This window comes from Lepidochelys kempii, chromosome 6 (assembly GCF_965140285.1).
Source record: "Lepidochelys kempii isolate rLepKem1 chromosome 6, rLepKem1.hap1, whole genome shotgun sequence".
NCBI classification, from domain to species: Eukaryota; Metazoa; Chordata; order Testudines; family Cheloniidae; genus Lepidochelys; species Lepidochelys kempii.
This window is the reverse complement of record NC_136385.1, coordinates 86823510-86836084: the sequence shown is the minus strand read 5'-3', so window position 1 is coordinate 86836084 and position 12575 is coordinate 86823510. Positions and strand designations below refer to the sequence as shown.

At 40.1% G+C, this 12575-nt stretch overlaps 1 protein-coding gene across 2 annotated transcripts; it reads left to right on the top strand.

The window, feature by feature from the left end:
• The first annotated feature begins 574 nt into the window (after nucleotides 1-574).
• Nucleotides 575-10841, top strand: EAPP (E2F associated phosphoprotein). Of its 2 annotated transcripts, XM_073348997.2 has the most exons (6): nucleotides 582-937; nucleotides 2297-2478; nucleotides 5117-5215; nucleotides 5970-6093; nucleotides 7152-7268; nucleotides 10219-10841. In XM_073348997.2, exons 1-6 carry the CDS (start codon nucleotides 864-866, stop codon nucleotides 10493-10495), a joined length of 873 nt encoding a protein of 290 aa, XP_073205098.2. In that variant the 5' UTR covers nucleotides 582-863; the 3' UTR covers nucleotides 10496-10841. The 2 variants fall into 2 exon arrangements, with proteins under 2 accessions (XP_073205099.2, XP_073205098.2); XM_073348998.2 differs by lacking the exon at nucleotides 7152-7268 and having other exon boundaries at nucleotides 575-937.
• The last annotated feature ends 1734 nt before the right edge of the window (nucleotides 10842-12575 follow it).

The window sequence follows — 12575 nt, the reverse complement described above, 5'->3', positions numbered from 1 at the left end:
TTTGATAGCTGCTTTCAACTACCTGAAAGGGGGTTCCAAAGAGGATGGATCTAGACTGTTCTCAGTGGTAGTAGATGACAGAACAAGGAGTAATGGTCTCAAGTTGCAGTGGGGGAGGTTTAAGTTGGATATTAGGAAAAACTATTTCACTAGGAGGGTGATGAACCACTGGAATGCGTTACCTACGGAGGTGCTGGAATCGCCATCCTTAGACGTTTTTAAGGTCAGGCTTGACAAAGCCCTGCCTGGGATGATTTAGTTGGGGATTGGTCCTGCTTTGAGCAGGGGGTTGGACTAGATGACCTCCTGAGGTCCCTTCCAACCCTGATAGTCTATGATTCCATGAAAAAAGTAAATAGTTAAAATAGGACATCTAAACTTCCCAGAGTAAAAGCAGTGTTTGGTCCATCCCTGTAGTTAATCCATTCCTCCAGGAGGCGGTAGGTAGGTTGATGGAAGAATTCTGCCCCTTACCGGGGTCAGAGCGCGAAGTATGTCACAGCGCTGAGGGATGCAGGGAGGAGGGGGATGTTGCACCGTTTTCAAGGGCAGGTTCTGGCCCGAGCTGGCGCTGGGCTCGCACCGGGCTCGCAGCTTCACCCCGTGCACAGCACTCGGCCACGATCCGTGCGTGGCTCTCCCGTGCCGGTGCGCTTGGGATAAAAGGCTGGCGCAGCTGGGCGGCCTCCTCGATCCGGGGATCGGGCCCCAGGAAGGCGCTCGCAGGGGCCCCGCAAGGCCGGGCCGGGCCGAGCCGCAGGAGCGGAAGAGGGCGGCGGGGCAGGTTTCTGGGTGGACCGGGTTTGGGGGCCGATTTCGCTGCAGCACCGATCGGAGCGGGGCGGGGGCTGTTGGGTGTCGTCATGAGCCGCCTGCAGGAGGACGAAGATCCCTACGTGATCGAGGAGCCCAGCGACGAGGAGCCGGGGCAGAGCAGGTACCGAGCGACCCGCGGGGCTGAGGGGGGGAGTCCCCCGCAGAGCCTGACCGGGCCTGGGGCCCCCATGACTGACGCAGCCAGAGACACGCCGGTGCCCGGGGCAGGGCTCGGAGGTGTCACGCGAAGCCTCTGCTTCTTCACTCTCCCCTTCTAATAAAGGTCCCTAATTCGGCCAGGAAGGGTTAGAAGTGACCCCAGCACCCACACCCACAGCGTAAAGTATTTCCGTCGATACTACCCGAAATGTGCAGACAGGCAAAGTGAGCAAGCGGCTGCATGAGAACTTCCTAGAGTCCCACCTTCGTGAGCACAAAGCGTGATGTAACAAATGCTGCATGAAGTTCCTGTTTACAGCTCTGCTGAAACAACCCGCTTAGGATGCCTTTACCTTTTTCAATCTCCGATCTGATCCCTCCATCATTTCTTGCCACTGTGAAAATATAAATTAATAACAAATCTTTAAGACCCTTAAACCCTTAAAATCCTTTTGCACGACTATGAATGTCTCCATTGAAAAATGTTTAAAAGTACATGTTAGTATTAGCTGTTGAAATTATTTCTTTTAAAAATAGAATTCCGCCAAGCTTATATATATATATATATATTCCCATCTCAGTTTCTAGTCCTACTTTGTTTTACTTTCAGTGTTTGATTTGGGTTATTCTAATGCCTTGTAACACCTTGTAAAATGAAATGCATAGGTTTATTGGCATTGTGATTGTATAAGTGTAAGCAAGCATACATGGTTCATTGCAAGACTGCTACAGGAACACAAATCTTACATTCTCATAAAGACTTTTTAAAAACGGTCTCATGCACTATTGACTCCTACATTTCCACACTGTGTCACCACACAAAAAAGTTTCTTATTGCACGGTTGCTGTACACCGCCAAGAAATGAACCACAAGGAGCATATACTGGAAGAGAGGCAAGCTGTAATTTATGGTGAACAGTATACGATGTCACTCAAATGCAGTTTCCTTCTTTAAAAGAAATATAATTTTCTAGGACTTTTTTCCAGAGCTTGCTGCTTTGTTTTTTTTAAAATAACAGAGTAGTTTTAAATATTTCAGTTTAAACAAAAGACTCCAGTTCTGCAGCTGACAATACATAGGTAGATTGTTGTGCTTACCCACAGACCCACTGACTTCACTGTCAATTGCAGGATTGTGGCCTTAGTATATAGGCCAAAATGGAGCAGTAATCCAACTAAAATGCTAAAATATGTCCAGTCATTCATCAGACGCATTGTTCCAATACTTCAGAACAATTCAAAAGATATTTTTATTGCATCAATAGAAGGGTTGATATTTTAAACTAATAATAATGGATTTTAATAATTAAATATCCTATAGCTCAGAAGATGAAGTGGATGTGCTTTTATATGGCACTCCCGATCAGAAGCGCAAACTGATAAGAGAGTGCCTTACTGGAGAAAGTGAATCTTCAAGTGAAGATGAGTTCCAAAAGGAAATGGAGGCGGAACTAAACTGCACCATGAAAACTATGGAGGGCAAGTGGAAGTCACTAGAAACAGGTAAATTATCTGTTTTAATATCTGCTCTTCTATAAAATAGTCAATTACAGGATGGCTAAATTAATGCATTATTTTACACTGGGGTTCGATTATGCTGATGAGTTGAGTTAATGCATTATTTGACCCTTCAGTATGATTACGGTGTGTTGACTGATAATCATAGCTGGACATCTGTGCTAAAATGATCAGCAATTAAATAGTTCACCTAGCCATTTAAATTTAAACTATTATCAATATCCCAGTGCTCACTTAGATGAATGGGGCGTTTCACACTTTCCAGGACTTTTCTTCTGCTCTTTCATTTAGTGGCTTGTCTTCCTTGGTCCACTTCTCCTTTTTAGGGGGTCTCCAGTCCTGTTCTCAGCCTGCCCTTCCTCCATGTACACGGGGGGCTCTGGCTGTACTTCTCCCCCTGCTTCCAGTGACTCCCTGATGTTGCCAGGATTTGAATCACCCTCTCATAGAAAGAAAAGGAGTACTTGTGGCACCTTAGAGACTAACCAATTTATTTGAGCATAAGCTTTCGTTAGCTACAGCTCACTTCATCATTAGTCTCTAAGGTGCCACAAGTACTCCTTTTCTTCTTGCGAATACAGACTAACATGGCTGTTACTCTGAAACCTCCCATAGAAGGGACAACAGGCGGCAGATCCCCTCCATCTGCTGCAGATCCTCTTGAGAGTTGTCAGCTGCCACTTCTGACCTATGGGACTTAGCCCCTATGACATGAGGATCTAGGAAGTGGTCACATACTGGCAATAGAGAGGAAAGAAGTAAAAATAAAATACTACTTATGTTACAAAGTGAAAAAGAAATTGCTTACTACCCAGGAGCCCCCAGAGCTAGAAGAGTTTAATTGGAGAATAGAGCTACACTAAAGGGTTTTTCTAGAGTAGAGTTTGTGATTCTATTTTAACTTAAGTGAATTGACTGCTGATTAAATTGTGTTAACTAACAGAATTGCAAATGCTAATCTGGACATGCTACAAATATTTGTTCTAAGACACACACGCTTGTGGTTTACCATGGCTGTCACAGAATAAATGTTTCTAGTCGTTGACTAGCATTTTAGATAACACAGCCACTTTTTAAGCTCAGTGGTGCTGGTCTAACCTTAGTGGCTTTGAGCAATCTTCACAGCTGCTTTTGTAGGCTTTAAAGTTTGCTTTTTCTCTGAGCACTTGTAATGTTCAGAAGACTTCTTACATGAAAATCAAGTGCTTTTTAAGGCATCTTAAGCAGCTACAAGGATTCTCTTCTCAGAAGGAAAGGAATAGTGTTTGATGTGTTGAACTTGGTAAACCTCAGTCCCCAGGTGTGCCATAATTTTAAAGCGTTGGTATTGGATAAAGTCTCATTATATAGCAAACAACCATTTTGTGCTTTATAAGGGAAATTGGTACTGGTAGGAGGAGTATATTTGAATGTAATAAATTAAGGTGAATAACATACACTTCAAACAGTAGCTATTTGAGAAAATAATGACATCAGATTGAAATTAGTTAAAATTAAAATGTGTTAACAGGCAAAAAACAGATTTTAAACCTTAGCCCCTTGACAGAACAGTGATAAAAAATATTTCAAAAGCTAGTCTATGAACTGGGAGTATAATTACCTCTCTCACAGCAGGACTAAAAGCTGCATCTGAATAGCCAAAGCTGTCCATCTCCAGAGTGCTTCCCTCAGATATATTTCTGTTCTTTGATTCAGAGTGACAATGGCCAGGGGGATTAGTTTCTTACTGTTCAGGAGAGCATGTGTTTTTGTTCCTGTTACAAAATGCATAGTGAGGCATTCTTAATTACCCTCCCAAGTCACATATTAAAAGGTCCATTTTTAAACAGGATCTTTGATTTGCAGACATTTCAGCAAGGTAAATCCTGTTTTTCCAGTTAACTGGACAGACCTGAACCTGTGCATAGTTTCCAGTTAATTATCTTTTGTATTACCAAAGAGGCCATGTAGCACTTTCCTGGGTAGAGTTCCATAATTTGGAAATGATAGCTCACCCTGGACTATACTCTGACCATCCTTTTGAGCTGATATTATGTCCATTAGTTGCTTTATGATTGGTATATCTGTGCCTAGAGAAGATGATGTAGATGCATTTTATAAATTAGGCCCCAATCCTGCAAAGACTTCAGTGTGTGTAACTTTATGCAGTGTGAAGAGTCACATCAAAGCCAGTGTATGGAGCACAGTACGATCACGTTAATTGAGAACCGGTCTAAATTGAGACATATCAGTATACACCAGTAACCCGCTAGCTGATGTGTCTAATATTTAGGAGATTTAATAGCATTTACATAACACTTTATTTTCGAGATAAAGTTAATGTGTGTAAATTCACCTCTAAATAAAGTGTTATATAAGTGCTATTAAATCTCCTAAACATTAAACTAACCATATCATCATCCATGCATTGATTTCAGTGGGACTACTCACAGGGTGAAATTACTCATGTGCATAAGAATGGGATCCCAGTTACGTTTACAAACAGTTACAGTTACAGGGAATGTACCTATGGTGATCCCTCTTCCTGAATTCATTCTTGGAGATAGTCTGTTTCTGTATATTGGGCTCATGACAGCTAATTCTGGTGCTTTCTTATTTTGTTTGATTTTAATTTCATAAATAGGTACTTCCTCGAGTACTGGACAAGCTGGAACAGTCACCACTACAAAGTACTATGACGACATTTATTTTGACTCTGATTCGGAGGATGAAGATAAAGTAGGTAAATGACTGAGGAAAGAGGTGGCCACCTCTGCAGCAATATACCCTGCTCCAGACCTTGAAGAGTCCTCTCTAGAGTCTGGGACTGTGGCTGGAGAGGGTCTTGAGGGCAGGTGGTTAGGTTGGGGGCACATATGTCATCTCACACCATCATCAAAACTCTGAAAAAAAGTGATCATTTATATAGCCTGGTGCTGCATTAATCCTTCTACGGCAGTGTTCTGCAGAAGGGAGCAATCCAAGGCTTTGTTTTAATAGGGATTTTTTGTGATTGTAGCACAGCAAAAATGAAGTAGAAACTGTTGCTTTGGTAAATTAGTTAAATAGATCAGTGGTTCTCAGTCAGGGGTCCCAGGCCGCCTGTGGGGCCGCGAGCAGGTTTCAGGGGGTCCACCAAAATAGACCAGAGAGGGGCCGGCATTAGACTCACTGGGGCCCAGGGCAGAAAGCCAAAGCCTGAGCCCCGCTACCTAGGGCTGAAGCCGAAGCCCGAGCAACTTAGCTTCGCGGGGGGCCCCCTGTGGTATGGGGCCCTGGGCAACTGCCCTGCATGCTATCCCTAATGCTGGAGGCTTTTCATCTATTGGATTTGCAGAAAAAAAGTTGTTGTGGCACAGGTGGGCCATGGAATTTTTACAGCATGTTGGGGGGCGGGGGGCTCAGAAAAGGATCCCTGAAATAGATAATAGTTCTCTGTTTAATGGATCGTATTATTTGGGAGGTAGAATTCAACTATGTTTGCACAAATCTCCCAGGTACACAGGCGGCCAGGAAAAAAAGAAGACATCAGCAACGCCGGATTCCTACTAATGATGAGCTACTCTATGATCCAGAAGAAGATGATCGAGACCAAGAATGGGTGGACTCACAGAGACGAGGGTAAGCAGCTGTAAATGTTTTAACCCTTGAAAATATTGTTGAATATGCCGAGTAACTTAAGACTGTGCTGTAAAGGCAGTATGTCTAAAAGTTATTTTGTTGATTCAGAGCTTCATTTGAAGTATATGAAATAAAAAAGCTTGTTTTAATACAGCATTCACTTATCCACATTTGCAGGTGTCATTTACAGGTCCCTTTTTGTGATGCTCTGAACCTGTAGGTACTGGGGCCAAATCCTACTCCACATGAACTTCCCACTGACTTTAATGGGAGTTCTAGTAGGATTTGACCTTGCAAATTCCACCAGAGAAAGTAATGATTATAAGTGTTTCTTTGTTACCACCCCATTTGCTGTATATTTCTATTCTTTTTACAAAAATTAAAAAAGGCCTGACCCTGCAAGTCACCCACGTGTAGAACTCCCATTGAAGTCAAAGGGCATTCCACATACAGTGATCTTGCAGGATTAGGTGACATCTAATATTTTTTTTATGTCCTGGCATATTTTGATCACTAGATTATGTAGCTATAGGTCACTGTTTAGGTAAAATTAATGTGAATGCATTTTTGTTTTTGACAGGCTTGGAATTTAGTGAGGCAGAAGAAGTGTGTTTGGATAAAATGGATAGAGCCTGGAGCTTCTTTTCTGTGGGATTTTGGGGGTGTGTATGAAGTAAAAAACCTCTGGACTGCAGGAAAACTAGACTCTACAACTTGACAAGAACTGATGAAAGCAGAATTAAATGGCTGGTGGTGATTACACCTAGAAAAAATGCACCCTACTTCACGCAGAGCAAAGGCTCATCATACAAAAATCCACACTCTGTTAAGATTCAAATTCCAGAGCAAATTAAAAACCCATTCATACCAATAAAATATAAAAATGAGGGTTTCCAGGGATTTGAATCTGTGGATTTTGTACTGGGAGAGCAGGGTTCCAGGAGGTATCAAACATTTGCTGTGGGGGTTTTTTGGTTGTAAATACAGCTTTAAGGTTCAGTCTACATGCCTAATCCATAGGGATGGATATTTTCACCTCTTTGTTTACCCCTTGGTAGGTACCAAAATATAAGAAGAACTCAGCAGCAGCAGTTCAAACCTCCAGCCATTCCAAACAGTGATGCTGTTTTGAACTGCCCTGCTTGCATGACTACATTGTGCTTTGACTGTCAGAGGTAATTACTGAACCATAAACATGAAGTGATCATTCTGTAATGTCTTATTTTCAGTTGCAGTGAAATATGTAATTTACACTTATTAGTTTTAAACAGCAGATGTGTCATTATGGAAGTAAAGGTGTGGATTCAACACATGCATGCAATTATATTTCACCTTAGTTCAGCAGTAGCAAATCTAGGATTTTTCTGTAGAGAGATCAGGGTGGGACAAGTATGGAAATAAGCAATATGTAGAAGTGTTTTGCAGATTCATTGAATATTTATGAGACAGTGATTTGCACTATATCTAATGCTTTTCAGAAGCGTTAATCTTAAAGATCCTGTCTATTTTGCAAACCAGTCAGCTGTATTTTCAGTCAGTTTGTTAGAGGTTTGGATCAACCTCCTAATGAATAAATGATCAAATTCTCAAATGATACTCAGTCTTTGTGGTACGTTGATAGTTTTTCAGCTAGCAAGAGTTTGAGTATGGGGGGAGGAAGTGATAGTCACAGGCAGATTAGTTTAAAAAAAAAAAAATTAGTGAGGTGGCAATATTTGCAGATGATACAAAACTACTCAAGATAGTTAAGTCCCAGGCAGACTGCGAAAAGCTACAAAAGGATCTCTCAAAACTGGGTGACTGGGCAACAAAATGGCAGATGAAATTTAATGTTGATAAATGCGAAGTAATGCACATTGGAAAACATAATCCTAACTATACATATACAATGATGGGGTCTAAATTAGCTGTTACCGCTCAAGAAAGAGATCTTGGAGTCATTGTGGCTAGTTCTCTGAAATCATCCATTCAATGTGCAGCGGCAGTCAAAAAAGCGAACAGAATGTTGGGAATCATCAAGAAAGGGAGATAATCAGACAGAAAATATCATATTGCCTCTGTATAAATCCATGGTACGCCCACACCTTGAATACTGTGTGCAGGTGTGGTTGCCCCATCTCGGAAAAGATATATTAGAATTGGAAAAGGTTCAGAAAAGGGCAACAAAAATGATTAGAGGTATAGAACAGCTTCCGTACGAGGAGAGATTAATAAGACTGGGACCTTTCAGCTTGGAAAAGAGGCGACTAAGGGGGGATATGATGGAGGTCTATAAAATCATGAGTGGTATAGAGAAAGTAGATAGGGAAGTGTTATTTACTCCTTCCCATAATACAAGAGCACGGAGCCACCAAATAAAATTAATAGGTAGCAGGTTTAAAACAAATACAAGAAAGTATTTTTTCACACAATGCACTGTCAACCTCTGGAACTCCTTGCCAGAGGGTGTTGTGAAGGCCAATACTATAATGGGGTTCAAAAGGGAGCTAGATAGATTCATGGAAGATAGGTCCATCAATGGCTATTAGCCAAGATGGGCAGAAATGGTGTCCCTAGCCTCTGTTTGCCAGAAGCTGGGATTGGGTGACAGGGCATGGGTCACTTGATGATTACCTGTCTGTTTTTTCCTTTTGGGGCACCTGCCATTGGCCACTGTCAAGAGGACAGGATCCTGGGCTTGATGGACCTTTGGTCTGACCCAGTATGGCCGTTCTTATGTTCTTAAATATCCCTAGCAATATGTTGACATTATGAAAGAATATTGGGTCACAGTGAACTAGTATTCTGGAGTGTATACAGGACATTGAGATGAGGGTACTGTGTTCATGTATAGTAGTAGATGTTTGACTGAGTTGCAGGAAAATGCCTCTGCTGTTGCCCAAAACAATTTGCTGGAGTGTTCAAATGATTTTAACTCAGTGTGGACTTCACTATCCTAAGCATTATAATGATCTTTGGTGCCTAGTCTTATGTTCTTGACACTAGGAATTAATGTTCTTAATATTGTAACTGAGTTGGTGGCCACCTTGTCCCAGATTTTGAACAGAGAAATCTTAACAAAAACACATTATCTTATCTGTTTGAGAGGGGGGGAAAATGAACGCCTTTCTCTCTGAACCCTTGGCTTCCATCTGCTACACTTTGTAATTCTCATTTGGTCTTGTTTAGCCTTCTGGGCTCTGTGCTGCATACAAAAGTTCCACACTCTTCTTGAGATTGTATAATGATGCTAACAAAGGTCCAGTCCTGCGAAGTGTTGAGCTCTCTCATCTGTTTACCTTAATGGTAGTTGCCTCGTGTTTCAGGCTTTGAAAGGACAGCTTGGCAAAAATGGAGGAAGTCTCTGTTCATATTGAGAAGGTCTTTGAAAGCCAAAACTGAATGAGAAAAGCTTGGTATATCTGGGTCAGGTTCATGGTTGAATAACAGATGCAAGGATTTGGGATCATCTTAGCAGGGAAGAGTTGGGAACATACAGCATGGAGATGAGTTGAGGAACAGTAAAACAGAATTTTATTAGGATGGAAACAGGCAAACTACAAAAAACATATAGTCACCCCTTCCTTGAAAGCTGTCCTGAAGGTTGGATCTGAATTGATCTTTCTAGGGTAAATATATTGGCTCAAAAATTTAACAATTTAAGATACTAAATTTAAATTGGCATGAGATTCGTGGTTCATAAACATTTTTTCTGAAAAACAAAATTAGTTTTGGACTGATCTGAATCATGAGAAATGACAGGCTTAAAATGATTTTGAATATTTCATGGGGGGGGGCAAAGAATGGTTAAATTCTGGCTTCTAATCTTTGTCCCATTTTTAGCCATAAATCACCATTCATGATTCCATAGTAATATAGCTTTGTAGTTCAGGGATGCTTGTAAAAATAAGCATCTATTTATTTTTAAACAGCTTAACTTCAAAACTAAAGAAATGCTACATTTTCCTGGCTTTTGTACTTGTGATTTTTTTATTTTGTTTATAAGACTTCACTTTTGACTGGCTGCTAGTCCTTTGACTTGGTGTTTCCGGTCTTCAATCCTACCTTCAGTAGTGTTAACCAATTCTGTGAAAGCAGAATTCTATCGGAGAATATGACCATTGCATTTTCTTCTCTTCTTCCTAGACATGAATCCTACAAAACACAGTACAGAGCAATGTTTGTGATGAACTGCTCAGTTAACAAAGAAGAGGTTCTAAAATACAAAGGCCCAGTGAACAAGAAGATAAAGAAAGGACATAAGAAAATGAAACACAGCAACGAGATCACCACTGTGCAAGCAAATCAGGAAGAGGAGGAAGTATATCATCCAGTCAAATGTACCGAATGTTCAACTGAAGTTGCAGTCTTGGATAAAGATGAAGTTTTCCACTTTTTCAATGTTCTAGCAAGCCACTGTTAATGTGGAAAAACAGCTGTGCTGTTTAAGACTGTATGAAGTCTCAAAAATATGGACAATATTTTATCCTTTTCAAATGATACAAAACGTGTTTTGTTTTGTTTTTTAAAAAGTCTGAAACTGTCATTGAAAGAATCTTTGTAAAACTTCATGGAAGAGATACAGTTAACTGTTCACATTTGGGAGCAATATTCTGTCAGGCCCTCAGATAATGATAAAAGCATAGAGAGTTTAAATTCATGTACATATTATGCAATATTTTTGTGTATTAGAACCATTGCTCATGTACATATGTAGTATGTTGACATGTGTTAAACTGTTGCTTAGAATAAAAACGCTGTAAACTAGAGATCTTCTCCATACTTCGGTTGAGTGATTTTTTTAGGGTGCTGATAGAGACTGTATCAGTATTTCTGAATCTGTGTGGTGGTTGCTTGGGGTGGTAAATTAGTATGGTTTTGGTTGAGGTGCATATTTGACAGAGGAGAGGATTGTGTTGATGTATTTGGGGATTGGTCCTGCTTTTGAGCAGGGGGTTGGACTAGATGACCTCCTGAGGTCCCTTCCAACCCTGATATTCTATGATTTGGAATACCACTAAAGTGTCTAAATATGGATGTTTTTATTTATGCACATTGGAAGGTTTTGTATTCTTCTTTTTGCTTTGTTCCCTGCACATCTCATTTAAGCAAAAATATTTAAACTTGGAGTTTAAAAAATCCCTGAGCTTTAATTATGGAGTGTAGGTAAGTAAGAGAGGCTTTTTTTGTGTTTTCTTTTACATTTTTTCCCATTTGTGGTGGCTGATGGACATGTCTTAAGAAAAAAGATATGTATACAATCTATTCTGTTGTCATGGAAATAGCTTTTATTTTTCCTCTTTGTTTAGTAGACTGACAGGTTTTTTTATGGAAGCAATGAATGGCTTTTCTTATCTGGTAGTTTGGACTTTTTGTCAACCAGAATACAAAGTCACTGTCAAGTTAATGGTTGATCCATTAATCTACTCACAGAAGCTAACCTCTTGGTTTTGACTACCTAAGAGCACTTTTTCTGTTGCTGTGTTTCTCAGTATTTCCCAGACTTTTCAGATTGGTGACTTCTTATTCAAAGTAAAATATTGTCATTACCTCCTTACCTTTTACTCTCACTTTTATAAGTAAACGTATCAGTTATAAGCCTATAGTGTATGTATTTTGAGAAGTTGACAGAGAATGCTTGACTTTGAAGGGTAAAGGTGGATAGGGAGTGAGATTTTCTTTGCATTACTAATAACATTTTACAATTACAGACTAAGAGATGTATTGGAGCATGAGCTTTTGTGAGTGAATACCCACTTCGTTGGATGCATGTGACGATCCAGACGATTACAGATCCAGACTAACATGGCTACCCCTCTGAAGCTAGCTAAAATATAGTGCACAGTGTTGTGTTGTTGCATTATCTTCATAATATTAAAATATCAAATGGTGTTCCACATCAAATTGCACTGTGTATGTCACAACTGCAGCTGCTGCTATTAAAAACAAAAAACAAATCCCATGGTTTGGCTTGACATTGTGCATAGAGATATGGCTATACTGTATATGAAGCTATTCATACAGACTGTGAAATTAATTTTTGTGTACTATTGACTAACTGACTTTATTTTGTAAATAAATTTAACATTTATTAAAAAAAAAAATCATTCAACCTTAGGGGAATATAATTTAACACAAGTTTCAGTAATAGTCACCCTTTTATCCTATGAATTTTAGGGAAACTACTTGCAGCTGATGATGGTGGAAATATGAACCAACAATTTTTTGTAGCCTCTATTTACTGGACTGCAAAGATATGTATTATTGCAAGCTTTCTGTGAAATGCAGACAACAGCAATCATTTGGCAGTTTCCAGTAAAATTCATCACTTTCTAGCAGTTTCTGGAAGTGTTAGAAATCTACTTTGCTAAATAGCAACAGTGATTGATTTATAATAGCAGAATTCCAGCTGGAAAAGAATTGACAGTTTGAGTCTCAGAGGGAAGAGAAAATCTTGTTGGCAGAAAGAACAGGAGTACTTGTGGCACCTTAGAGTCTAACAA

What these genes read in the sequence shown, in the direction of transcription:
- EAPP (XM_073348997.2), top strand. Translation starts at nt 864, where the DNA reads ATGAGCCGCCTGCAGGAGGACGAAGATCCCTACGTGATCGAGGAGCCC. An exon ending in GAGGAGCCGGGGCAGAGCAG is followed by an intron (nt 938 to 2,296) that starts GTACCGAGCGAC and finishes AATATCCTATAG; the next exon opens with CTCAGAAGATGAAGTGGATG. An exon ending in GGAGGATGAAGATAAAGTAG is followed by an intron (nt 5,216 to 5,969) that starts GTAAATGACTGA and finishes CAAATCTCCCAG; the next exon opens with GTACACAGGCGGCCAGGAAA.